Genomic DNA, 23,284 nt, shown 5'->3' on the forward strand with positions numbered 1-23,284 from the left:
TTTTCCTGATTCAGAACGAGAGAAATGGCAGCTTTGAATAATGTGTATTGGTATCAGATCAGACGGATCGGTGGCCAAGTATGCTGCCCAGTTTTTCTGCTAGGATAAATCTAAGTGTGTGAGGTAGTAAGTACTCGGTAAAACGCTAGGGCAATTACAGTCAGTCAGATTTGAACGATCCATACAATACATGTTAATCTTGTTATATATTTAGGTACCCCTATATTCATAAAGTTATCAAGCCGATAAAGTTCGTTTGTCCCTTTCGGACGTAAGTGTGATAGAAAAGGACAAACGAATTTTATCGGCTTGATAACGACGAGTACGAATTAAGTGAAGGATACATATAGTGCCCTTAGAATCTTAAGGTTTTAATACTGATAAAACCTGAACAGTCGACTTCAAAGTTATTCAAATAACTTACTGAACTTATAAAAAAATTAAATTAATTATTTGCCATTGTGTCTTTTTGCTTGTATATTTTATTTTACTTTTGGTATGTGAATGGTACATTATTTTCTATTTCTATTTTATTTTCCCCACAATTAGCCAGAAAAGAGTTTGTAAGGAAAGTGTGTGTGTGTCTGTTTGTTTGTTCGTCTTTCACGGCAAAACGCAGCGACGAATTGACGTGATTTTTTAAGTGGAGACAGTTGAAGGGATGGAGAGTGACATAGGCTACTTTTGGTCTCTTACTAACGCGAGCGAAGCCGCCGACAAAAGCTAGTAAGTATATAATCTAATAGGTTCAGATTCGATTTAGACTAGAAAGCCACCGTAACAAAATGTGTTACTTCTAAACTCTGTCACTGCTTTCTTAAATAAAATCACTGTAATCAAACCCGTTGAACTTAAAGTTACATGATTTGAATAAACCAAGTTCACAAGTTTACGCGCGAACGTTGCCCCCGTACGTAATCGGTCAAATATACAACTTTATTGATTGAAGTGCCGTTGTCAGAACATTTCACCATCTGTACCGTTGCAACTGTTCCTTCGAATTGGCAATGTCACGTCCCTAGCGTTTGTCGTGACCTTTTCCAGGTTACTTTTATGGTCCACGATTTTTATTTTGAACCTTGCGCTTAAGGCCGAAGACGTTCTATGATAGTATTGATAACAATCTCAGATTGATAGCCATAACGTCTTGACAATTTATTCAGAATCCCAAGAAGGAAATCGTAATGCGGTCTTCCTCGTACTGCTGACCGAGTTTTTGGACAAATAAATTAACTGTTTATTTTCGCTGGATATAAACGCCTTGTGTATGTTACAAAAGTTCACTCCTGGCTCTAGTTCTTTGTCTTGGGAGTTGGCACATGTTTCGGCAAAGAGAGCAAGTTGAAAATCTTGAATTAATGATGTTTTGAACGAGAATCAGCTCGGAGTGAACCCAATCGTGAATAATGCGCAATTACATACAGCGGCCTTTTGCGGCCCTATGCGAACTTTATTATTTGTTAAAATTTACTCTCGACACAGTATCGTTTGGATACGTCATAGTCAATTTGTTTTGGTTTGAAGAAACGTCATGCACGTTTGACTCTGACATATCCAATCCATATCATATCTAGAGTTAATTTTGATGTAGTTCGAATCAGGCAGTGTATTGCAAAAAGCTGGCAGATAAAATATAAGATTTATAATCATCGTAATACCTAATGGTGTGTATAGTTGCCAGTAAAATGTTTTATGCAGTGCTGAATCAATAATATATCTAACAAAATTATAATGTCATTTTCATCGTAAAGTTCAATCTAGCAACAAACAGGTAGGTAATTTGTATAATACTCTAGGTAATATATTACATAGGCATCTACATAATCCATTACATTAGTTTATTTTTAAATAAAAAGCTTCCTTTCAGGTGTAATATATGTATACTCGTATGTTCAGGTGTAATTTTGATATACTCAAAGTGCCAAATAAGTAAATAAGATGTCTTCCAGACGCATCATAATTTTCATGGTAATAAAGGTGTGATACGATCTTACGATATACATATAGCATCAGCTGTCATTGTTTAGTCCATTTTTATGTCGTATTGAGTCGATCACAAGCTGAGGAAAACTAAGTAAACACGGCCGTTCAATTTCCATTTCAGCGAGCTTTCCTTGCAACCGTCGATCGTTTCCCAAAACTGAGTTAGCTGGCAAATTGCGCTGAGCCGCTGAATTAAGCGGCCTACAATCAGGGCACTGCAGGCGCCCTACATTCCGTTTGTGCCACCGTCAACGGGATCCTATTATCTGCATGCCACGCTTTCCGTCTTTTGCTACTATAATTGTGGCTTTTAAATAATTTTATAAAGAGGAATTTAAATAAGCTGGACATTTGCCTAGTATATGTGCGATTATGCTATTATTAAAGGTCGTTGTTATTATAATGCCTAATTGTAAGAACAAATTACTAGCTTAGAGAATCATTTAAAAATAACTAGTTCTGTTGACTAATCTTACCACCAGCTAGTAAAAAACCTACTAGGTACTAATACGGACGAAAATGCTCTTATGTACCCAAGCCAAAGGTAGTTTTTAAGAACGTTTCCGGTGGGACGATCTATCCTTCGGGTCAACGTCTTTAAGATCTCCCAAAATTAAAAGGATATCACTTTCCATAAAACTACTTTGCTTATGACATTATTGAGACATGCCGCAGATGACGTCAGAGAGGTTGGTCTGACTGGTTTGTGGCGACGTCTTTAACAGTGATCTCGTAGAGGTGGTGCAACACCTAGTGACATGAGCAGAGACAGTGTAGCAGTACTCACCCCCACAGATGACGTCAGCAAGGTTGGTCTGCACGCACTGGTGCGTGATGGCGCCGTCCCGAACAGTGGTGATTTCGCCGTAGAGCTGGTGCAACGCCTCCTGGTCGGACATGAGCAACGTCCTCGGGGAAGGGCAGTCGTCGTCGTGGTGGCGGGATGATGAACGCGACCGGGAGCGGCGGCGTCTGCAACAGGAGACAATTTTTTTTCAAACAGCGCAGAGTTTTGATACTTATTGACATGAATAAAGCATCGAAAAATCTCGTCTTATACAAGGTGGGCTTTGAGGTCTTAGCCGTACTCTGGCAACCAATCTTTCTTTAATTTTTTACCATTAAATGAGCTCACTTAAGCCACAGACTAGCTGAGTCGAAGACGTGGTCTACGATGGAGTGAGCTCGCCCGGAAGGTGCCTGTTAATTTGAAGGGATTGCTGTGTTATTTGAGCTGGGAAATATAGACGCCGGCAAGGAACCCCAACTTTAAAATTGTGAAATAAATAGCTTCATATATTACGCTTGATCAGATGTTTATAGGTGTTAATTCAATTTATATACATGTCGAGATACTGAGGCTATTGCACGCTTGCCCCTTGCACTTAAACTTTTGCAACATCAAGAAGCTAAAACTAAATTACACATCAGTAGTCGGCGAATATATCATGAAGTTAAAGTTTACCTTATCACAAAGGAACAGGGTGCACAATTCTAAAGAAAATGACGTTTATCGTAGATATGTTGAGATTACTATAATATTACCACGTTTGCTTAATCGGGTTACGTCTTAAGTAATTACTTTCATACCTCTTAACCTAAGTTCACATCAAAAATCAATGAAGCCTTGTTCAGTTTTAATTTTTTATACTTCAATCTTATCTCTTCGTTGGTAGGGCACAAGTTGTGATGTACGTATTGTAAGTAAGTAAGTGTTGACGAGTCATGTTTAGATCGCGTTAATAGCATCTGCCGTCACATTAGGAACGTTCATATTGTTCATCTACAAAATGTTATCATAATACCTATTTACCTATCAAAAGCTGTAGGCTAGCCAGTAGCCGGCAATTTAAATATATTGCACCTTTGCTACACTGGAAAATGACTGGAAACAGTATTTTTTTTTTAATTATGGACTGATCGGTGATAAGAGAGCTGGTGGCCTAGCGGTAAGAGCGTGCGACTTTCGATCCGGAGGTCGCGGGTTCGAACCCGGCTTGTAGCAATGAGTTTTTCTGAACTTAAACATATATGTGCGAAATGTCATTTGATATTTGCCAGTCGCTTTTCGGTGAAGGAAAACATCGTGAGGAAACCGGACTAATTCCAATAAGGCCTACCCTTCGGGTTGGAAAGTCAGATGGCAGTCGCTTTCGTAAAAACTAGTGCCTACGCCAAATCTTGAAATTAGTTGTCAAAGCGGACCCCAGGCTCCCATGAGCCGTGGCAAAATTCCGGGATAACGCAAGGAGGATGATGGACTGATCGGCGATTGACCCTAGTCACACCTGATGGAAAGTGAAGACAGGGTTTAAGATGGAGCTCACCGATTCAGTAATAGCCTATTCACTCTTGCTTTAAAGAGACCGAGATCGTATTTTTCTGGGAACACCGATGGTGGGAGCGCATTCCATTCCTTTGCAGTCCGCATCACAACAGATGAGGCGAATCGTTTTGTGCGGAGTTTAGCCATAAAGGCAAATATATGTAGTCAGAAAATATATGTTTGGACAGTTTTCGTTAGGCTCATCCCCTACGTACCTACTAACATGTACGTAAGTCATCTCTAATAAGTACTTTTGTAAGGCTATGATAATGTCAAGGTTTGTAATTACAACACAGCCACCAACCTACCCATCCCATAATCGTCACTATTACGTGTCAGTTTGACAAGAACAAGGAAGCACCCATGAAATTTGAGCGTCATCATTAAAATCACATTTCAACTAGTGTTAAATGACACCCATAGGTTTTTACCATGGTAAAACAGTTCCGCGATCGTTTTTTGTCCGTTACGCTTGTCAGTGCCCAATCAATGGTGTTTACTAAGATGCAATTACGTATTGCCTTCGAAATCTGAAGTTTGGATTTCGTTTTTCCTATGCCATAATGACTGGCATTAAATAGGTAACTCGTAACATGTTCTGAACAAAAATTGAGCCGAAGATGAAGTCATAGATCCAGTCAATCATTATTCATTACCCATCAACATCATTTATGTAACTTCTTGAACCGAAAAAAAGCGGAAAAAGACGGAATTATTTTTTCATCCAATCACTCTCATCATTTTCCTCCGGGGATGGGAATTATAATTATTGAGTTATTATTTATCCGAGTGTGTTTAATAAAACGTCTCACTTTGTCGGTTATCATTGAGGCGAGATTTACTTGTATCTTACTTAGCAATCGACAAAGTGGGACTTTTCCCGTGCACACTCACATACGGTCTTCAGTTAGCTCAGTAGCTTATTTTTTTTGCCTTTATTTGCCTACTAGCTTTTACCCGCGGCTTCGCCCGCGTAATAAAAGTATTCTTATTGAAACGTTTACAAAAAATAAGATTTTCATTTGGATCCGTAGGTTTCTTTGTAGGTACATCTGTCCGCGATTATTTCGATTAAGGTAAAGCGGGGCAATTCTCGACTGGGGGGCCATTGTAACTGATCTATTTGCTGTACGGTCAGCCAAGAACCTTACACTGCTTTTTGGCTGACTGTACCTTACACATACTACTATTGTTTTAAAAGAAATTCTTGCAATGATTGTAGAATTGTTACACAGCGACCACAGCGTAGGTAGTAGGTACGAATATGTATGAATTTACCTATATAAATATTTATACTGGGGAAACTTCATACAACCCACATAGCCAGTATCTTGACGCTATGGTCGGTAGGGTAAAAAGTTCTTCCTTGCATTATCGCTTACAATTTTTTCCATTTTGCTTATACTTATTGCAAACGTAAACATATAAAAGGCAAGCAAACAACGATCTTCTTACAGCACATTGAATATAATAGTTATCACGGATGCAGGATACTCGCCGATGCCTACTTACTAATCCCTTCCCACTGAGCCACCTGCATTTTACACTGCCTAGATATCGATTATCGACCGATTATTCCGACCCCAATCCCTATTCTTATCCCCGTCCCTATCTCTATCCTTGTCCTCGTCCCCGTCCCCGTCCCGTCCCTGTCCACGTCCCTCCCCTATCCCTATCACCGTCCCCGTCCCCGTCCCCTATCCCTATCCCTATCCCTATCCCTATCCCTATCCCTATCCCTATCCCTATCCCTATCCCTATCCCTAAGCCCTATCCCTATCCCTATCCCTATCCCTATCCCTATCCCTATCCCTATCCCTATCCCTATCCCTATCCGTAACCGTAACCGTAACCCTATCCCGTTCCTGTCCCTGTCCCTGTCCCTGTCCCTGTCCCTGTCCCTGTCCCTGTCCCTGTCCCTATCCCTGTCCCTATCCTTGCCCCTGTCAAATTATCATGCTAGGAGGTGTACTTTGAAAAATCCTTTCTTAGTGCTCCTCTTATGGCTATTTTGGATATTTTAACCCTATTGCACTACAACAGGGGAGAAAATTTATTTTCCACCTCATTAGATTTTAAAATCGTTGTATTTATCGTGATCAGCGACCCGATAAACCATAAAAACGATACCCATATTGTGTTTTTGACTTTACCCCCTTTGCACCCCTTTAGGGGTCAAATTTTCAAAAAACCTGAAACATGTATTTAGTCATATGTCTTTAGGAATCCTCCTGTGAAGTTTCGTATAAAATAGTCAAACTAATCTTGTTTCCCCATACAAACTTTGAACCCCCATTTGAGCCCCTTAGGAGGCGAATTTTGAAAAATCCTTTCTTAGTGCTCCTCTACACTATATAAGGAACCTACGTGCCAAATTTGACATCTCTAGGACCAGCGGTTTCGGCTGTGCGTTGATATGTCAGTCAGTCAGTCAATATCTTCTTTTATATATTTTTTTGATATTTAAACCCCATTGCACCACAACAGGGGAGAAGGTATTTCACTTCCGCCTCGTTAGATTTTAAAAACGTTGTATTTATCGTGATCAGCGACCCGATAAACCATAAAAACGATACCCATATTGATTTTTTGACTTTATTACCCCCTTTGCACCCCTTTAGGGGTCAAATTTTCAAAAAACCTGAAACATGTATTTAGTCATATGTCTTTAGGAATCCTCCTGTGAAGTTTCGTATAAAATAGTCAAACTAATCTTGTTTCCCCATACAAACTTTGAACCCCCATTTGAGCCCCTTAGGAGGCGAATTTTGAAAAATCCTTTCTTAGTGCTCCTCTACACTATATAAGGAACCTACGTGCCAAATTTGACATCTCTAGGACCAGCGGTTTCGGCTGTGCGTTGATATGTCAGTCAGTCAGTCAATATCTTCTTTTATATATATTTTTGATATTTAAACCCCATTGCACCACAACAGGGGAGAAGGTATTTCACTTCCGCCTCGTTAGATTTTAAAAACGTTGTATTTATCGTGATCAGCGACCCGATAAACCATAAAAACGATACCCATATTGATTTTTTGACTTTATCACCCCCTTTTCACCCTTTTAGGGGTTAAATTTTCAAAAAACCTGAAACACGTATTCAATCATATGTCTTAAGGAATCTTCCTGTGAAGTTTCGAATAAAATAGTCAAACTAATCTTGTTTCCCCATACAAACTTTGAACCCCCATTTGACCCCCTTAGGAGGTGAATTTTGGAAAATCCTTTCTTAGTGCTCCTCTACACTACATAAGGAACCTACGTGCCAAATTTGAAATCTCTAGGACCAGCGGTTTCGGCTGTGCGTTGATATGTCAGTCAGTCAGTCAGTCAGTCAGTCAGTCAGTCAGTCAGTCAGTCAGTCAGTCAGTCAGCTGCTTCTTTTATATATTTAGATTATAAAGTTAAAAGTATTTCAGCGATGAAATCCCTCTTAAAAGTCAACCGTTAGAATTGTTAGAAATATATAAATAAATAATATTGGGGACACCTTACACACATCAACTTAGCTCCAAACTAAGCAAAGCTTGTACTTGTGCTAAGCGACGATATACATACTTAAATAGATAAATATATACATAGAAAACATCCATGACTCAGGAACAAGTATCTGTGCTCATCAAACAAATAAATGCCCTTACCGGGATTCGAACCCAGGACCGCGGCTTAGCAAGCAGGGTCACTATCGACTGAGCCAGACCGGTCGTCTATCTCGGAAACATTTATTTTTGACACCAAAGCTTGACACTTGAGCACATAAAAGCTCTAATACAAAACATTGCATTACTTTATTCGCAACAGATTGCAAATTAAATCGCCCTTGGCTGCTAATCCAGTCTCCAAGTAAATGATAAATGAATCTGCAGATAAAAGATTATTAATCCATTCGGTCATTTCGACATTGTTCACTCCTACAGTGAATGGAAGAAAAATAACTTTTCGAAATATTGGAAGGACAAACGTATTTCATGTCAGATTTCTGCGTACGCGCAATTTAATACGCCTACGGTCTCAAGTGCGTAATACCTTCTAGTTCTTAAATAGGGTTAACTAGATGCATTACTTAGGCTATTAAGCTTGCAAATTATAATAGTTAAACAAAAAATAATTAGATTTATGTATTTACAACCCGCGCCCGTACGGGTATTTATATGATTTGCTAGTTTAAATTGGACGGTGTTATGGAATAGCGAACTAAGCGCCAAAATCCGAAAAAAAAGTTATGAATGCAGTTCGGATATAAATGTGATAATCTATAGTATTGATTATTTCTTTGTTGAAAAATCATGCTTACAGCCTTATTTTAAGGGGTAGAATCAAGCGACACGTTAAAATTTGTATGGCCCTGTGTACTAAGTCGTTACGTAAAAACGAATTGAACGCCAAATTTACTTTTACAAATTATAATAAGCGTATATTCTAAATCGCAAAATCGAGTTAAACGCCATAAAGATGTTATTAATTCGTTTTGGTTTAAAGTTTTGATGATTTATAAACGCAATATCGATTTAACCGCCCTATTGGTGTCGTTTAATTCGTTGTTACATATTTGAAATTGCAGGATATTTCGCTTAATGAGAACTAAGTATCAAGAGGTTTTGTTACATCATAATATCTTATGTGTGTAATCCTGGCTAGTACTAATGAATTATTATTAGTTACAATGCCAATTTTGCCATATATATGCTGATTTTTTTGATATTTATTAAAAAAAGTTGATTGCAGAACAAAACTAAATTGTTAGACGGATTAGTCCTAATCATTGTGAAGGAAAACATTGTTGTTAATTTATTTACAATAGCACTATTTACTCAAATATATGGAATTTTATTTTATTCCAGTATTCACTTTACCTGCATTAAAGAATCAAGCGACAAAATATGTCTCATAGTACGCTACGGCGAAATAAATTAACGTCATCGCAGTATTAGTTTAATAAAGAATCAAGCGGAAAAACGTTAATAACTTCGAAACTTGAATAGGTATGGTGTTATTTTTTTTATCAATTTAAATTATGAACACTTTTATAGGTTCAATGTCAAAATTAACTTTTTTGCTTCATAAATGAACTTACAACAACTGATTCAAATTTCAAATCTTTCTAGCTCATTTTCTCGATTTCAACTAACTATCGCTTGATCACTTATTCCATAACACTGTCCAATTTCACTCTACTAAATAGACAAAGAGTCAAATGTTTACCGGGGCTTTAGTGATAAACTCCTAAAGGATGCATCAGACAGATTAAGCCCGTTTCTATTAGCACACTAAGACTAAATACTGTCTAAGGACTCCTAGGTATATTTTTTCCTCTTGTACTTATTGTCATAGCCAACCATATATTAGGGCTATTAGGAGTGTCTTTTCAAAAGGACTTATTTTTATAAGTCAACAAGGTTTATTTCTCTAGGAGGACATAGATAAAAATAACTTCTGTTGACTTATAGAAATAAGTCCGTTTGAAAAGATACTCCTCATATGTACACTATCAATCGGATTCGAAATAAGCGATTCCAAAACATATTTTCTAAAAATAACTGTAAACGCTTCAGTTCATCTTAATCCGGAGCTGTTAGTCATTCATTTGTATGCATCAGTGCAACAGTGTCTGACAGCTAAGCCGGCCATTTTATAAATGGCGCGCAATGTCAAGTTTGGCGCCAAAATTGGCGCGTTTACTCATCGAGAGGCAGGGTGCGTTCCACTTTGCGCAATTTACGTCTAGAAATGGTGGAGTGACTCATGCATCGAGATATAATAAATATTTTAACGATTCAACTTGTTTAAGAGTACGAGCGTGTTGATTGCTGTGAAATTTTAATGCATGAAATTTTGAGAGGACAATTAAATTATATTTATGGTACCGCCTTAAAAGTTCCGAAGTTGTTCTGTCAGATTTTGCGTTAATGGCTTGTATTACGGTAAGCCAGTCAAAAAAATAAAGTTATCTTAAAAATATGCCTTTTTGATGAAACATTACTGTTATCTCAATCAAGAGTAAGGCATTCAACGCCAATACAATTTTGTAGCTACGTATTTAAAGAGTGTACGAGTAAACTAAGAGATTAATTTAAACGTACATAAACTTACGCAAGTATTCCCAAAACAGGATACGCCTAGAAAATGCTCATGTCTCAGTGCTACTCTCAGCAATAAAGAAAATGAAATTATGATGTTGCAGTGACGGATACACACTTCAATTGAGCACATAATCACACAGTGGGCTTCTATGGTACCCACCACGGAAGGAAGGGGCTAGTGAAACTCTTAACTCATCACCACACGAGGAAAATGACACAATAGCCTAAGAAATATACTCACTCAGGGGTGACGATGAAGAAGCCCCTCGAGGTTTGGTAGATCTTCCTGTCCTGCATCAGCTGCGCGAGAGTGTCGTACACCACCTCCTGGGATGGCGTCTGCATCACGGGAAACTTGGACGACAGTGACGTTCGTATGCTCTCTAGCGTCGCTGACTGGCCCTGTGGAAAATACGGAGTTAGTTTTGCTTATAAACTTCCTTTCTTAAATATAGATGTGTCTATTTTTATGTCAGAAAATGGAATGTAGGTATATACATAATAGGTCTACACATATTATAAGCTCTAATCAATGGATTACAGTAAACTTAAACTTATATTTGCCACATGGTGAAAAATGCGGCGCCAACCATCTCTAAAAACTCCCCAACTGGAGGCGGATGACCTCTAGGGGTAATGAACGGGTTACCCTCATGACCACGCATGGTATATGCTACTTATGGTATCCACAAAACAAGAGATACAATATACAATTTGTCATAACTATCTTCGACATAGGTGCATAATACGACTGAGTATAAATATTTTTCTCACGCAATCGCATATCGTTTTCAAGTTCATGAAATATACATGAATGATCAATAATATTATCATCCATCATCAAGATCATCTGACATAAAGCAGGATGTTGTGCCGTACTGAGCTGACACGGCCTTCAATTGATACAATGTGACATAATGGCAATGAAGAATTTGAATTTTACGATAAGATCTCGCGTATAATGTTTTGGAAGTTGTCTACTGCAAGGTGCAGTATTAATGTTTCTTCTGTCATTGAAGTTCAATAGTTACTTGTAGGTAGGTCATATTATATTAATGTATTGTCGACCATGTAAACAACCTTAGACCTTATACAGGACGGCTTAGTTGGCAGTTGGCAGTGAGGTGGACACGAGTGAAAAAAATTAGAAAATCTAGCATTGAATACTACATCTCTTTTGCGCTCATCTTGACTATGAGTAAATTGAGTAAGATTTATCCTATTTCTAGATATATCCTAAGATTTAGAAATACAATGAAATTGACATTAAACTGTAAATTCGAAACGAAACAAAAATATGAAAACAAGCTAGTACGACTGATTGGGTTAACGCTGGCCTTCCGTCGGGCCATGATCGTGTGTGGCACGAATTATGACTCAATATTTAAAAACAAGAATAACATATATCATCAGATAACTGCAAGAAAAATCTATTTGTTCATAGTTCAGCTTGGAATGAATAGGTATAAATGTGTTTAACTCATCCTAATCATACCGAGACTAATCACTCTTGGCACTACTACTAAACAGTCGGAACATGAATGTGTGGCCCATTTATTAAAATAGTAATGCATGACAGCTCTGTCAACTTCAATTTAACTTCACCCAGTGAAATCCTCGCTCGTGCAGTGTAGTTTATAAATATTTTGACCTTTAGATTCGTATCTAACAGGATCCATTAAAACGATGTCTTTAATGCAGATGGCATACAGGTTTTATTTGCAGATTGCGGTAAAAACAAGGTTAATCTGCATTCTTTAGTCAACAGGTTATTGGAAGTATACAAATCATCAATTTCAAGTACTTAAGATATTTTTTGATATTTCGGACAAGTGTCAGAGTATGCAGAAATCTTTCGCACGTTATGCTGTACAGGGACTCGCGTAGCTTTTGCGGGTACATAGTTTTATTTAGGTATAGTAGCGATTTAAAGAATAAAACAATGCAACAAATTACTTATCCAAAAATAAATTCCTTCCATTCTCTCGAGAACTTAAAAGCTCCTTGTTATTGAGCAAAATATTTTGATTTTCAACATGAAATTTATTAAGCAGAATCGGTTTACCGCATTTTCTGTAATTATTTTATTTTGATGCTCTACCTACTTGTACCCATATAATTAAGGTGAAGTAGGTTCATACTAAGGTAAACGCTCAGTTCAGTGACAATATCAAAAGGCGTAGACTTTAATCTAATAATTTTATTAATTCACGAAATGCGCAATGTCATAACAAAGTTGGCACCTTAAATAAACGAGTATTCAAATTGCGTGTCGCGGCCATACAAATTTCACCAGATCATTCGACACGACAAGTGCTGCCATTGAGATGGTATTACGATATCCACGCCTTTGATGATATCATCCGAATAGTTTGACATGTCATATTCACTGGTCTCCGACAATCCTTTTGATCTGCATAGTGTCTTGGTAGAACAAGGTGGTATGAGACTATGGCTGTGGTAAACATGTAGGACCTTTTTCTACTAAGGGTGTTCTATTCTTGAGCTAGTTTGGCAATAGCCGACCTTCAGGACCAGGAATCCGGTCCACATTGCGATTGCGCGAACGCATATTTATGCATGTTTCATATTGTTCAGGCATTGCGTCTATTTATTACTGTTGCCTTCTTATCTATCCGATAAGGGCATGAAGAGGTTTGTTATGCAGATTTTAATGCTTATATTAGTGCGTGGATGTAATTTAATGGTTAGGGAAGACGATTACCAGCTTGCTATTTTATAAGTGTTAGGTGTACCTAACACCTAACAGGAATTATAAATATAAAGTAACTAGATTTGCCCGCGGCTTCGCTCGCGTTAGAAAGAGACAAAAGGTAGCCTATGTCACTCTCCATCCCTTCATCTATCTCCACTTAAAAAATCAAGACAGTTCATCGCTCCGTTTTGCCGTGAAAGACGGACAAACAGCGGTCTCTCTGCGAATCATATTCCTCACTGGTTAAAACCAATGTGATTCGCCCAGCAGTATACCTACTTAAATACCTATACTTAAGTGTTTTTTTTATTGTGATTTTAATCTCCAATTAAGCTACTAATTTGAACTGCCAGTAAAAATAGCACCCATTTGATCATAATGCTTGTCATTCGATAGCAATAAAATAAGTATACACCGTGTATCAAACTTTATCAACCTGTCACAATCTCACAATCGACATGGGCTAAACAAGTGTGAGTCGGGCACCTGGCCCCGTAGCCGAATGGCATTTCTGAGACGCGAAACGAAAACGAAACGCCGCGAAAGGTAGTCTGGCTCTGTCACGCCCATACGCAAGAGCGATAGAGATAGGTATCTACGAGCGTTTCGTTTCGTGAGCGTTTGTGCCATTCGGCAACTTACCCTGTCCAGACAGTCGACGTTATTTACTCGAAGCCTGCGCTTAGTCTGATCGGCTGATGAATATTCATCGATATCGCAATTGCTTTTACTAGGATAAATGTCCCTTGTTCGTTTAGTCAGTTATTGCAAAGCGTTTCGTATGTTGTCCTGGGGCAATTATAAGAAGTCCATTTCTATTTTAATCTTACATCAAAATTGCATTCTTAATTTGAAGTGTGGGCGGTAAAAAGACATTGGTGAGATGTCGGAGATGATTTTATTTGATAACATTCGTCCATGTCCTTCGAAATACCTACATAACGGAGAACACTCTCGCTTGAATAAATATTTAAGATACGTTGAATATTAGATCTGGATAGGATATGGATTAGATATAGTAATTACTATGTATGTAACTAGGTATTCTTCAATTTGGACAGCATAATCCATCGAAAACGTAATAGGTATACCACGTGATATACCCAGTTTATTTTATTAAAGTTCATCATAATTTACCATCTTGGAAAGTTTATTAAAGTCTTGATCTGAGCATTAAGATACTTATTGCAGATCTGTCTGAATATAACAAAAGAAATAGTAGGTATGTATATGTTAAAATAATTTCAAACCGTTGAATCACCTGTCACAAATCTTAATGATTAATTAATTAGGTAAGCTGTACATTTATGAAATTCATGTTTACCTTACCCTACCTTCAAAATGGGTTGTACCTGTTCGCTTGTTCAGGTTTAGCTCCTAATCTATCACTGCAAGATAATGTCTCATTTGCAATCCTTCATTAAACCAGTTCAAATGTTCAGCCCACGTCGGTCACTATACAGGTTGCACATTCTAGGTAGCACTTTGCGCAACTTTGACAAATGTAACACTGTGCGTATACTTACCTAGACTATTGTCGCTCTGCAATCGTAAGAGGTGCTCTATGGTGTGTTTAATGACTTTCCTGGTATTACAAATTTGTTGCGTAAGTTTCCTTTAGATCCTAATCAGTTTTTCCACACTTTGGACTATTTTAATTTGTACAGTCAAGTGCAAAAATATGTATCGAAAAAATCGTCTCATAAATATGGTACTACGCCGAACCGGACTAAGATACTATGGGAATAGGACATATTTTTGAGTAAGATTTGTACACCCCTATTTTTACACTTGACTGTAGGTAAATCATCATATTTTAGTATGATTTAATTCTTGAGTACCTACTAGGTACTCAGTGCGTTTTCACATTATCCGATCCGATATCGGATATAGGACCGATATCCTATTTAATAAAGGCGCCATCTTTGATATTTGCCTTTGTCATCCTTCATACATCCGATATCAGTCCGGATGTGAAAACGCTCTAATACAAATAAAACTAAATACTTTCCATGATTTGTTTGAGTGATTCTCTTTATTTTTTCTGTAACTATCCTAACATTCGTAATTTGCAATAAATAAAAAAATTAAAACCAATAAAAAAATTAACACATCAGGAAGTCACAAAAAGCTATCAAATACCTAATATTTAAAAATAAATTGACCTTTAAACTTGCACAACCTGTATATCCACTGTGTTATTTGAGAAATGATATCACGCCTGATTTAATGTGCTCAAATAAGAACCGATAGTGATTTAGATGGCGAGGCGATGACTTCATGGCTTCGCTATGGGGGGATGGTTTGGCAAAAAGAAGGAATTTGTATGTGGTACAAGCGGGAGGCTTTTGCGGATGTGGTAAAAAAAAAGTGATGCTCGGGGCAGATTTTTGAGATTCGATCAACCGATTTTCTGAAATTCGACCATTAATATCTTCACTACTAGCTTTTTAAATTCTACTAATAGAATCAAAAACGAGTGGTCATTGCCACTAAAGATTCCAAAATACTAGAGCTCGTTTCTTTCAAAAATAGTTTTTAATCGTTTTCCACAGACTTCCGAATACTGAAATCGTGCGTTCGAGATTAAAAAAATCGGTCCCCTTCCCCTGGTCTCCTTCCATACAAAAACAAATAAGTAAGTATATTTCCTAGATTTTCAGTTTTGGTAGCGTACTTACTAGTAAATATTAATTAGGTGTATTAAAAACCGGCCAAGAGCGTGTCGGGCCACGCTCAGTGTAGGGTTCCGTAGTTTTTCGTATTTTTCTCAAAAACTACTGAACCTATCAAGTTCAAAACAATTTTCCTAGAAAGTCTTTATAAAGTTCTACTTTTGTGATTTTTTTCATATTTTTTAAACATATGGTTCAAAAGTTAGAGGGGGGGACGCACTTTTTTTTCCTTTAGGAGCGATTATTTCCGAAAATATTAATATTATCAAAAAACGACCTTAGTAAACCCTTATTCATTTTTAAATACCTATCCAACAATATATCACACGTAGGGGTTGGAATGAAAAAAAATATCAGCCCCCACTTTACATGTAGGGGGGGTACCCTAATAAAACATTTTTTCCCATTTTTTATTTTTGCACTTTGTTGGCGTGATTAATATACATATTGGTACCAAATTTCAGCTTTCTAGTGCTTACGGTTACTGAGATTATCCGCGGACGGACGGACGGACAGACAGACATGGCGAAACTATAAGGGCCTACGCTAGCTTACGCGGACGCCCGCCGCGTGCGCACGCTCGCGGGTCCGGCTCCGGACACCCGCCGCGGGCCAGCGTGGCCGCGACGGGCGCCCGCGACGGGTGCACGCCTAACTTAGCGCTACCAGTATAATTTTGGTTCGCAGTGTGTACATACGTGTCCGCTAGATAATGGATTTTTTAATAATTTATTATTTGGCAAAAAAACGTCGGCAGAAACAGAAACGTCGACAGATCTCCGTGTTCCTGAAAAGTAGGTTGCTGAATAGTGAATTTGTAACCAAATTTTCGCTTTTGAGAGAAGATGAGAAAGCATTTTACATATAGTTTAAAATGACTTCAAAGACATTTGATGAATTATTCATAAGTTAGAGCCGCATTTGAAGAAAAATGATTATAGAATCAATGTTCCGATAACACTCATAGAAAGGCTAGCAATAGCTATAAGGTAAGTAAAAATAGTACATTTCGATACAAGTGAAAAAAGTTTTTTTCGACGAAGGTGAGAGTTGGAGCCCGAGTGAATGCATCTCTGTCTTTATATAATTCATTTCTCATATCCCATAATACTGGTCGAGCTTGCACTTCTAATATTACGCGCTCCATGTCGATCATTATACTGTCTCAACTGTACTGTCCGGCGCGTGTATCCGCGGCACGATGCGGCGCTCGACTAGAGTTGTGCCATTCCCGAGAACGTTCTCCCGTTTGTATGGGAAATGTTCTCTCATGAGAATATTCTCCATAGTAAAATGAGAACGTTCTCGAGAACGGCACAACTCTACGCTCGACTGAATTCAAGAAACAAGTCCGCGAGCGTGTGCCCGCTGCGTGCGCACGGAGCGGACACCCGCCGCCCGCCGCGCGGATTAACGTCCGTCGCACGCGCCCGCGCCAGTTAGCGGTGTCTATACAATTTCTTTGAGGCGGGCGTCCGTTGCGGGTAATCCGCGTAAGCTAGCGTAGGCCCTAAGGGTTCCTAGTTGACTACGGAACCCTAAAAAGGGTAATAGTCAACCGTAACTTTACTGTAGAATAATTTCTACTAGTGGATATTGAATTTATAAACATTAAGTATCTGTCATTTTAAAAACAAATGGGGCGGTTTATCAAATTATAACTTGTATTTACTCGTTTTTGGTTTCATTATTTGTATTTTTTTAGGCGGCGTGGTTAGCTATCTACACTAATATTATAAATGGGAAAGTGTGTGTGTCTGTTTGTTTGTCCGTCTTTCACGGCTAAACGGAGCGACGAATTGACCTGATTTTTTAAAGTGAAGATAGTTGAAGGGATGGAGAGTGACATAGGCTACTTCTTGTATCTTTCTAACGCGAGCGAAGCCGCGGGCAAAAGCTAGTATAATATAACGCACAATAGACCCTAACCTATAACGACCAGATTTCACGTGACACTATTGGGTAGTGCTTGATCTCGATATGTTTATAAAGAATTTTGTCCATAAAATGTCGATAACCGCACCCTCTGCCGTCCGCTGGAAGACACGATTTATTTCACTGCCTTGGTCCAAACATTAAAAAATCTCGCCAGAACAGGTTCAGTCGGCCGCAAATTCGTGTTCACGGTCAAGTTTAGCGTCTGCTTAGCTAGCGGTTTACGTAATGACGCTCTTGACGCGGCCTTTGTACGCTTTGAATATCTTCACTACTTTTAAAAAAACTTGTATCTTCGTCTGTCAATGAAAAGAAAATTGTAGTAAGTATGTATGGAATGCATATAGACTTACTGCGTTTTAACTTTGAGAAGCAGCTTATACTTCAAAGTCCTTTAAGAATCAATTTTGATAGGTACCTTAGTAGTTTTTGAAACTTATTGCGAACATATAAACAGAGAAACGTCCCTGCGTTCTTCCTTTGTTTTTATAAAATGCAGTCTATTAGTCTAGTGACACCTACACCCTACGTAGGTATTCCAAGTTATCTAATGAGGTCGCGAGTGTAAAGGGCGTAATCAATGGACCTGATAGAAAAAAGAGATAGGATAGGAATCTTACAGGCAATCCATTGTAGTGTTTATTATCGACTAGGTGTGTATAGTGTCTGATAAAGACGCGACACAGTTCAAATAATGATTCCGTTAGAAGCCGCGAATGGCCTTAGTATGCACACGTTGTGCTTTCAAATGTGTCTGTATCAATATCTATAAATGTGTATCGACGTATATGCGATTATTGACAAACTTGACAACTTCGTATCGAGACTAAGTAAATACACATTTATTATCATTAAAAATAAAAAACATGTTACACATCACTTTACAAAATGCATCCACAGCGCAGGCTTCGTCAAAGTATGTTATATTATGTAATTTATGTCAAAAGGGTCATCAATACAATTAAGGAGGTCGTAAACGTTATTATAACTAAAATATTCCTCCCTGGACCGTACCTGGCTCAAAAGTCCCCATTATTCCCGCTGCATTACCCCGCTGGACGGCAATGGAGACCTGTTGGACCAGATACGACCCAGAACGAGGATCGCAGCCCCTCTCCCGCAACCGACGCCCTAACTCTTTGAAAAAGGAGCGAGCCTCCGAGCCCCAAGGCCCCGCCGTCTCAATCGCCACCGGCACAAAGTCGTAAGCCGATTCCAACGCGGAGTACTTTGCGTGCTTAGCCTTTGCCGCGGACTCCGCTGCCGAGCCAGCACAACCTATAGTCTGCCTCAAATGGGATGCAGCGTAAGTGCTGACACAAGTTGCATCCCAAATAAGGCAGCGCCCTCTACGCCACGGGACCAAAGTCAGCCCGTCCGGCCTTTTACCATCGGTGCGACTCAACCCTGGCGGTTCCAAGATGCACGGCACATTAGCCGACACTAAGGCTCGGCGCACGATCTCATTAATAGAGTGATGCCTCGGGAATCGGCCAGCACACCTCTGACAGCTAAGGTCGTGGTGCCCATCTTCCCCCACCAATATTCCACAACGGCACCGGTGAACCTCGCACACCCTCGCCCCCAACCTGAGAGCCGTCGAGATTCTCAAAGAGTCATTGTCTAAGAGCGTTCCAAGCTGAGGCGAAGGCAGGGCGTGTAGCCAAGCCCCAGATTCCGGACGCTCCAGAGCTTTAAGACGTGCCAGGTCCGAATCCGATGCATCACCCAATAAGGAATCGTAGACGTGCTTGCTCCACAAGTCATCCCACTGCTTTTGAATCGCTGGGTTATCAGGACGCTTATCGCCTGGGATAGTTTCCGACCATTTGGCTAATGCATCAGCAACCAACGGGACCGCGGAAGTGCCACCATTTAAGGGGAGAATGCGAGTGGCAAGATCCGCCGCCCCGTGCGCCGACGCAAGAAACGCGACTAGTCCTAATCCCTCAACCGCGCGTATTCCTAGGCCACCATATCGTATGGGAAGAGCCGCCTGGACCCACTGCGTATCATTCAGCTCTACATTCAAGACCACCTCCAAAGTCGCCCTGAGCTCACGGTCGATATTCCTCGCTTCGTCCACAAATTGCCACGTCGGGGACGTTCGGAGAATATACGTCATCCGAGGCGTGGCAAAGCAGTTCCGCAATAGAGTCAAGGCAACGTGCGATGATAAATTAAGCAAATGGTCCCGAACAGCAACTAGAGCATTATTTTTGACTTGAAGAGCCGCGCCGACTCCTTCCGGGAAAATGGGCGCTCCTAACAAAGATAACCCTAATCTATCTACCGTTTTAACCCCGGGCAGCAGACAGTGCAAGCTGTTTAAATCAGACACTGACACCGACCCGCACGTATAGAGCTCACACTTGGTCGGGTTTACTTCCAAACCCAGCTCTTTCAATGCTGGTATCAACACACCTAGGTCCTCCATGACTTCGCTTGGCTTTCCCCCAATGGTACCATCGTCAAGATATCATACATTTAGTACAGACTTAAGCTTGACAATGGTCTTCTGAATTGCCAGGCAGAAAATCAGAGGACCCAAAGGATCACCTTGTTGTGCCCCAACCTGTGACATAATCAATTCCTCTTTCAAATAAAGATTAGTGGAGGTGCTATAGCATTGGTACAAGAAGGGGTAGAGAGACGGCGCCAATTCCAAGACCTCCTTCAACATAGTGTCCCTGTCAAGGCAATTAAAGGCGTTCTTCAAGTCTACCTTGACAACGACACTATCCGTGCCCTCACGCTCCAACACAAAAGACCTAGTAGCGTGTATTGCCGCTTCGCAACCCCTTGCCGTACCAAAACCGATTTGGTGCGGCTGTAAGTACTGCGACACAACGTCTCTCACAGCCTTACAACCCAGCTTTGCCGTAAGACGTCGTATCACACTACCCACAGCTATCGGCCTTATACCACCATCCTTTTTAGAAAGGGCAAGGAAGCACCGTAAAGGTAGGGCCTCACCTGCAAATTGAGCATCCCTTTTAATAAGAAATTGCACAGGCAAGTTAAGGATTCCAGCAAGCGCGGTCCGTTATTACCTGCCGACGAAGACGTAAGCTCCTTTAGGTGTTGCGGGCTCAGACCATCCAACCCAGAGGCAGAACCATTTTGAAAGGAGCCCAACGCTTCAGCCACCTGCGCCGGCCTTTAAGTAAATTAAAGGTTCATTTCTAAGTACCTAATCAATGCATAAAATGTTGACATATAGCCACTTATAGTCACATTAGAAATACTGTGGGAAACTAGGCGCGTGCTACTGTTAAAAAGTCCAATTGCTTTAGCTGAGACATATCTATGCAAAAGTTACAATGAAATTACTAAGTAAAATTTTCAGTGTCGGTAATTAAATAAATAAATATATATAGGGGACACCTTACACAGATCAACTTAGCCCCAAACTAAGCAAAGCTTGTACTATGGGTGCTAAGCGACGATATACAAACTTAAATAGATAAATACATACTTATATACATAGAAAACATCCATGACTCAGGAACAAATATCTGTGTTCATCACACAAATAAATGCCCTTACCTTGTAATTGATTTTTAAATGATTAAATAATAAAAACAAGACTTTCAAAACGACTGTATAAGTTCAAAAACTAAAGAGTAAGCCCATTTATAATAATAATGAAATAAAATATGATACGTAAGTAATAACAGAAAATCTAAGCGCTGCCCAAACAGGCAAGTTTGAAGATTAAAATACAGATCTTATAAAAGCTTCAACATCAATGAACGGTGATCGCGAAGCGACACTATCAACAATAACGGAATCTTATTAATACCAATACCAAATCCTGAATGACATTTAAAAAGAGAACCAGTCCAATCGTGCGCAACTAAATTGTTCAGTTATTTGCCAAAACCATATAGCTTAACCGAGCGAACACGACCAAACAATTTTACTCCTCTATTCCATAACTTTCAAATATTTGGAGGTAATTTGTAAGTTATTTGACATAACGAGCGAGAATGTTGGGAAAGGTTTTAAGAGTGCAAGGTGAAATGAGGAACATTGAAAGTTTCGTTTAATTGCGTTTTTACAAGTTTATCTATGAGTTTATCGGAGAAAAGAAGCTAAACGACCTGGGGCCCGTTTCTCGATAGGTACAAGCCTTGTATTACAAGTGCGCGAACTGTCAAATCGTATGGGTTGTCATGGAAACACACTTGTAATACAAGGCTTGTACCTTTCGAGAAACGGGCCCCATATCTCGTGAATCTTGAGAATTATGTTTTACAAATTAATCAAGGGCCTATTTTGAGTTATCGGACAGACAGTTTATTGGTTGGTTACTTTGAATGGTCTAATTCAAAATCAAATAATACTAAACCACTTGTGTGGGCATGTTATTTTTTTTATTTTTGGTACGTAATTATGTCGATATCTCAGTAGGATCCACAATACAAACCCTATTGAGCTTACTCTACGCCTTAGTCAAATTTTGTGTCCTATACCATTTATTTGTTTACCTACTCGCTGGGAATTGAAGCACAATGCAAAATCAACGCAAACTAACATTACCTCTCCCCTATAATAAATAAATAAGACTTATTATAAAGAGGTCAATACCTAATGCGTACAAAGCTCGAAATTATTTCAAATGATTCGCAATAAGTCCCCAGTTATGGTGCCATTATTGTCTCGAAACAACTTCTGATTACGGAGAAAGTTCAAATACAAATAAATATATTAGCAATCAATTCTATTTGCCCCGATTCACATCTTTGTTTTCCAGAATAGTTTCGAGGCAATATAAAACAACTAAGAATCAAATTGAGGTCAATTTGTATTAAAATTGTATCAAAGTGGGTAATTATGCTAAGTCACTGTTAAGTAGCTTTCTATTTTCTAAATCAACAAAAGCTATAGAAGTATCTGATTGCATTATAGGTACATATTTACATATATAGCTTGATTAAACATAGTGGAAATGTATGCTATAACCTTATAGAGTCTATGAGAGACTGCATGTTCTACCTAATTGTAACATTTTTTGTATGTTTACCATGGTGCAATAAAGATTGATTGATTGATAGTTACTTGTTTGTCTGTAGTAGCATTATCAATTTATCATAATACCACATTTGATCACCAGTCTGGCCAAGCTTAGTAATTAAAATATACCCTTCCTACTAATCCAATGGCATGATGGTACCTGAAAGATATTTATTTGCGAGAGGATCGCAGATAATTACTACTGAATCATAAGTGTTTTCAATGTCCACTCAGTGTATTACGTCTCAGTACCCATCTACCCATAATACAAGCCTTCTGGAGTCTACTCTAGGACCTTTGATTTACTTAAATATTTGAGATTTATTTGATATTTATTAGCTTAATCTGGTTTGAAACTCCGGATACTGCCTCAGTGCTAAATTTAAACCATCTGCAACATCACTGCATCGCACTGACTATTGCACCGGATTATGAGGTGTGTTACCTGTGACGTGAGGTCCATAATGCAGTCACACAAGGCTTCGGGGAGCGGCGTGAACTGGCCCTGATACGCGGGCGTTACTATGCAGTCTTCGATGTCACCTGC

The 23,284-nt window shown here is 39.1% G+C and overlaps 1 protein-coding gene across 1 annotated transcript in view; it reads right to left on the minus strand.

Annotated features, from left to right (window-relative positions):
- Positions 1-23,284, minus strand: part of LOC125226197 (probable serine/threonine-protein kinase DDB_G0267686) — a 274,557-nt gene that overhangs the window by 20,700 nt on the left and 230,573 nt on the right. Inside the window, exons 4-6 of the mRNA XM_048130117.1 lie at positions 23,183-23,280; positions 10,634-10,794; positions 2,771-2,955 (exon numbers count right to left, since the gene is read on the minus strand). Of these exons, the coding sequence (XP_047986074.1) occupies positions 2,771-2,955; positions 10,634-10,794; positions 23,183-23,280 (444 nt within the window). The remainder of the gene's footprint in view (positions 1-2,770; positions 2,956-10,633; positions 10,795-23,182; positions 23,281-23,284) is intronic.

This window comes from Leguminivora glycinivorella, chromosome 5 (assembly GCF_023078275.1).
Source record: "Leguminivora glycinivorella isolate SPB_JAAS2020 chromosome 5, LegGlyc_1.1, whole genome shotgun sequence".
Taxonomy (NCBI): domain Eukaryota; kingdom Metazoa; phylum Arthropoda; class Insecta; order Lepidoptera; family Tortricidae; genus Leguminivora; species Leguminivora glycinivorella.